The sequence below is a fragment of the Battus philenor genome, unplaced genomic scaffold (genome assembly GCF_028537555.1).
Source record: "Battus philenor isolate CCGP_79_NKW_IND1 unplaced genomic scaffold, ilBatPhil1.0.hap1 SCAF_24, whole genome shotgun sequence".
NCBI classification, from domain to species: Eukaryota; Metazoa; Arthropoda; class Insecta; order Lepidoptera; family Papilionidae; genus Battus; species Battus philenor.
In genome coordinates, this window is record NW_027181687.1 from 8,853,492 (window position 1) to 8,859,865 (window position 6,374).

The window sequence follows — 6,374 nt, forward strand, 5'->3', positions numbered from 1 at the left end:
AGCTACAGAAGGAGCCAAAAGACTAAAACAGCTACAGAACGAGGACTGCACCCCCCAACACCACTCTTTTAAGTTCACGGACCCTTCCGCTTCGTGAACTCGGTTCCGATGAAGCTGTAAAAGGGCTAACAGCATCAACTTCAACCGAAACCAATCCAACACCACTTGAAGAAACGAAGAAACAGTGTACCGGAGTCATACAAAGGTGCTATATAACATCTAAATGACGCACTAGAACGTGTAGAACTTGTAGTGGGATAAATTTAAATTTTATTTCTCGCGGATCTCTCTTTACAACTAAAATTTAAGTAATTTCCGAGTCCCATGAACGCCGAAACTGTAACAGTCCCAATAGGCTAACAGAGCCGACATCTAACAGAAACTAGAGACAATCATTGTTACACTACTACATATGTTTATTTTCGTAATTTTCCAATAATTTTACTCAAGGTGTGTAAATAGTGTTCAAAAGGCAGAAATATGACCAGGAACTGCCGAGTACCTGAAAAAAAAGGTTGTTATATTTTAAATTATATAGTGATAGTAAATATCAAACTTATCTAAATTACTCATACAATTTAAATAATATTTAACGCTAAGAAAACATAAGGACCTAGAAGAAGACTAAGATTTTTGATAGAGGCGTTTATGACTCTACTCAATAAATTAGGGGGACTGGAAAGTAATGACGCTTTCTTAAGTTAAATTCACACGACTACATTTTTGATAAAACAAAATTTCTAGTCAACAATGTATTCAGCTTCCTTATAAACAATCTTTTCACCATCTAGTATAAAAATTTTCAATGCCGGAGCGGTGAAAATCAATCGTTTTTTTTGTAAAATATATCGACAGAAACGATATTACTTTCCGGTTCCCCTATTATTAACGTCTATTAATGAAAAAAATCGTTAAATTCTAGAGCTTTTATGATGGTAAAAGGCATCATCAGCGTTATCATTTCAGCTATAGGACTTTCACTGTGGGACATAAGGCTCGCCCCATATATTTCCAACTGGGCCGGTTGTAAGTGGCCTGCGTCCAGAACTTCCGCCCACCCTAATAAGGTCAACTGTCAACCCTGTGGGGGCGTCTTTACTAGTTCATGACTCCCACTCCATAACTTAAAGATCCCAGCGACTATCTTTTCAGCCTGCCCACTACCATGTCGGTTACTATCTCTCTTTATTTCAGATTCCATCTCGTAGGGAAAGTTTCGGAAATTGCCCGTTCTATGGTCCCTTTAAGCAACTAGTTTGTTTACAATACAGTAACGAACGCTTAATAATTATAAAATTGTTATATATTGCCTTATAAATAATATTAAAAGACAATCTCTTTTTTTGTATTGTTAACAGAATACATGCTAGTACTAGCAACAACTAAGAGGTAAATCAAAATAACGTAGAAGCACACTCACGTTAGTAAATGCCCAGAGGTTGACCTCGGCGAAACCCAACGCTGTCAGCTTGCACGGCTTCTGGGCGCTGGAATTAAATCGCGAGCAAAATTGGTTCTGAAATTTACTGCAGCGAAAATTAGTTTGCAAAATGAAAATGACCTCACTGCATAATCCATTTTGTAGCTGTTTCATTTATTCGTAAATTAATATACGAAATTTTAAACGAACAGTCGAACTAAAAGCTAATTAAAATCATATATCACTGAGTAATTAATTATAGTTATTGTTACATATAAATTACATTATTTTTATGAAGTCGTCGATAATTTTATATGTTTTTGAGCTCTTGTATATTCGGTCATATTACGAGTATACATAAACATTATCGTGTTCCAATTATAAAAGCGCAATAACTCATTCAATTACTGGAATAGTGGGGCTGCACACAATGGTATCGTGCTATGTTTCCACTATTCTTTAATTGCAATAAAAAATATTTTCTAGAATAATTAACTATTTAAGTTAGCGACTGCATTGTATTAAGTTGATAGTACATATAAAGACATTGTGTGTTTCAAATAAAAAAAAATAAAAAGAGAACTTTAAGAACCTGAAGAACATACTTTAATTTGGTCATGTGCAGTGCTGTTAAACTGTGAATTTTAATAAAAGATACATTAACTTCTCCTGACGTCACTATGTATAATGCGGTGTAAATAGGCACGACTCAGTCTAACTTTGAACACAGAACTCACGAAAATAATTTTTCTCACCGAGTGAGTAAGATGAGTAAACTCTTTCCAACGGTCGGGTCGGCGGCGTACCAGCGGCTGTTGTACACGCCGTTGGCGATGTCGGCGCTCTACGGCGACAAAGGAAACGATTTGTTACATAGCTTTTACACTTATTACCAATCAATATACAAAGATATAACTTTTAATAAATTCTAGTACTACAAAGTCTGCAGGGAAAAAAGTAAACAATTATTAATTTAAATATGTACTGATCGGAATTTTCAAACTACTATTTTTTACTATATTTTATTTACTTATGTGTTATTAATGATAACATTACTTTTAAATAAGGTGTCCCATTCATTAATTGACAGCAACTGAGATATACGTTCATCCCCTGAAAGCTTTTACACCTATAACCAATCACCCTGTATAAACTATTGATCTGTTTTAAAATTATAGGAGAGCTCTATGTCTAGCAGTGGACGTTTTACGGCTGAAATGATAATAATAACCTGTTCCACTAGCATCATTACTTACAGATCGCATCAGCATATCACCGAAGAAGCATAGGAAGAAGATCTGCATCAAATTCATTATCAAGAATAGCAGAAATGGCACTATGATTGAGACATCTTTTATAGCCTGCAAAAATACAACAAATACATCCATATGTCAGTATTAAATCCACATTGTTAATACAATGAAACGTTTCTTTCTGTTGTCTATTCATTACTAAACTATATCATTATATTAGTTGAATTAACGTCGCATGTTGTATAATAATTATATTATATAGTTATAGGTTCTTCAAGATATTCTGAAAATCCAAGAGATTCTGCCGAAACTAAGAAAAAGGGTAGGTAGTTTGCTATGTCTATTAATTTTATTTGTTAGCTTTTTGTGTACCCAAGACATAAATAAGATTATACAGTACCACGACGTTGAACCCAGTAAGGCAGATGAGGAGAGAGCTGCTCATGAAGTTGTAGAGAATCGATTTTGAGTAGATCTGTTCTAGGAGGCCGGCAGCGCTGTAGATAATAGAACAATTAGTATTGCATATATTACAATTGGTATATATATATATATATATATATATATATATATACCATATATATATATATATATATATATATATATATATATATATATATATATATATATGTCTGTTTCAGAATAATAGCTGATAATTTTCAAGACGTATTCATTAGTGAATAAAACATACTCGTACTACGTATGTTTGGAACGCATGATATTATCTTTACATTAACTAATAATTGTTTTTTTTTTTTTGGTTTTAAAAATATTCTTTCTCCCATCTTTTTTTCGGGACAGGGATATACACCTTCCTACTTTAAACTTCTCTTTCTCATCCTTTACAATTTTTCTCTTTATACCATCTTTCATCCTTTATATTTTCTATCACTCAGCATACATTCAACATACAGCATTCGCCCACATTACGCATCGCTTCCCATTCCTCGCCACACTTCCTGCATGATACTTCCTTTCCTACATGATTTTGTTTTGCCTAATTACGTCACCCATCTAATAATTGTTTTTTTTTCTCGTTCCACCCCTATTTATGTGGGAACAGGGATTTAATTTTCTATATTAAATTTTTCACTTTCTTTTATTACTTTTATTTTCTTCTTCCGTTCCTCACAATATCTATCTTTCTGTCTCTTTTATTCCATAATTCATTCCATTTTCCTCTAATAATTGGTTGGGTTAGTTTAGTAAAGTTGTTCGCCTTTTTTGTGTGGCAATGGGCAGGCCGCATATCGCAAAGAAATGATGGCCACAGCCGTTTTAAGGAGTGGAGACCACGGGAAGGCACGCGCAGGCACGCGCGGTCTTATTGGATATCATCCGGGAAGGCCTGTGTCAATGGAGGTCTTACAGCAGAAATAATGATGTTTACTAATCTTGCTCATGATTGTGACAATAATAATTTTTATTTTTAGTAAAATTAACAATGAAATATTAAATGAAATATATTTTCAATTTGTAGCCAACCACACTATATGTAAATCTGTCTCTGAGAGAGTGATAACTTACCGTATACACATCTGATGTCTCTCAACCACTTCCTTAAACTTTGGCTTGAACACTCCATCCGCGATTCTGGCAGCTTTGTTTCCCAGATCAGGGATAAGATTTTCCAAATCGTACTTGATAAGTCTAAAATGTATTTTGATGTAACTACAGCAGGTAAATAGCAGGTAATCCACGCAGCACGTTGTCAATGTTACCACGTAGACTGTGAATAGAAAATGTATTAATAATAAATTAATACGTAAACGCCCATTGCAAGGTATGGACCTCCCCCAAATATCGCTCTGATGACCGGTCTAGCACTGTACGTGTCCAATTACTTCCCGTGATCTAGATTATGTAGTTGATCCTCCTAATGGCTTTTTTTTATTAATTCTAATTTGTATCGGTAGGATGTTTTGTTTACAATATTTTTTTCGTGTTTAGCAAACGCAGACAGACGGATTGCCGCAATTTAATACGGGCCTGTCTTCTCCTAACGTCCTAATGACTCACTTTCGTTTACCGGCTCATATCGTTACTCGGGAACATTATAAACACATTATATATATAATATTCGCCTTAAAATTTTATTGCAGAATTAAGACGAACGGTAAATAAGAATGAAGAAGTATCCGAAGGCCGCATCCAGCCACTTCCGGCGACTCACTTTGTCGACGGTCCTGCTAGTAACTGCTAAGAACACGCTACTAAGTGTTTTAATCTATTTACTATTTAAAAGTAAGTTGCGGTCAACTATTTAGTAAGATTACTTTTTGTTAAATCATAGGTATCTTGTTTTTAAAGAAAAGTTATATATATATATTAAGGTAAAAAATCATTTACAATCTTTTTTACCGGACATAAGAGTAGCAGTCGTTTGCATGGTGTGGTCCTAAAAGTTTTCTTTATACTGATTTCTATTTAACGAGTGATTACTCGTTAATGTTAAAAATGTTAGTTTTTTGTTTTTGATTATTACCAGGAAATTGGAAAATGTGTAATCTAGGTTTAGAAAATCATAAACAAAATTCTTACTACAAACTTTACGATCCTTGAAAAGGGCTTGGATCGAGAATTTCCTACGAGTTCAAATCTGTAGTACAATCGAAAGTAACAGGAAAAGCTTACAGGATTGGCAATTTGAAGTAGCAGTGAGCAGGCTATATAGAGCGCAGATAATGGCCGCTGGGGCCTTAAACTTCTGGAATAGAAATTACGTACCAGCAACCACAGCGTAAAACGTCCACTGACCAGTTGGATAAACAATCTTGTCTAGGTCTTTAGAAGACGCTGGTTGGAGGTTGCTTCCGCTGCAAATAATGATGATGAACTACTAATATTTAAAATACTTACCAGAATAACTTTGATGCAAATAAACAAACGGATAGTACTTAATGTCGTAAGGATCGAATGGGTAAATTATAGTAAAAGGGAGGATAAGTTTAATTTCATCGGTCTTCAAATATTTTATCAACATCAATATGCATGGATTGATGCAGAACGTAGTCAAAACTACGTTTAGTATAATTAGTGAGACGAGCACGCGACTCAAAAAATGTTTTTCTTTAGCCATTATCCTCTCCTTCTTTACCACTCTGTCGGTTCTTCTTTCAGTAACTTCGATAGATCGCAAACATTGAATCATTTCTTCTACAAGATTTTCGTTCGAAATTAAGAACAGCGACTTCATGTTTGACATCATACCTATAGTTATGCAAGGAGCAATGAATGTAAGATGAAGAAAGCTCTCTCCTTTAACCATGCCTTTTATAAACCAGTATATTTCACCAGCTAAGTCGAAATTTAGACAAGTGAAATTAAATAGATACACTAGACGGACTTTAATTGCGTCAATCGTAGTTCGACTTTTGTTGCCCAGGAGAGATAAGCCTCCATAACGAAAAAGAGTTGTAATTATTTTCAACGATTCGTCAAAAGATAATGTATTAGAAGGCATTGCTTATTATATACTAGTTTCTTAAGTAACCCTTAGAATCAAATCATTACTGTTTGACAGACAAGTTATCGAAATAAACAGCCTACAAGAAAGTGTCTCCCGCAAGAACTCGCCTTTTAAAAACGATGTGTACGTGTAATTAACGTTATTAATTATTAATTACAAGCTTTTTTTTAATTAAATGCTGTACCAATTAAAAGTAAATATCATCGTATACATGGTGTTCAAAATAATATGC

The 6,374-nt window shown here is 34.2% G+C and overlaps 1 protein-coding gene across 1 annotated transcript; it reads right to left on the reverse strand.

Moving 5' to 3' along the window:
* Window positions 1–445: 445 nt before the first annotated feature.
* Window positions 446–6,136, reverse strand: LOC137924524 (putative odorant receptor 92a). Its single transcript, XM_068767913.1, has 7 exons — window positions 5,533–6,136; window positions 4,201–4,402; window positions 3,074–3,170; window positions 2,677–2,781; window positions 2,176–2,264; window positions 1,421–1,487; window positions 446–502 (listed from the first exon to the last, which is right to left on the reverse strand). Exons 1-7 carry the CDS (start codon window positions 6,134–6,136, stop codon window positions 446–448), a joined length of 1,221 nt encoding a protein of 406 aa, XP_068624014.1.
* Window positions 6,137–6,374: the final 238 nt, after the last annotated feature.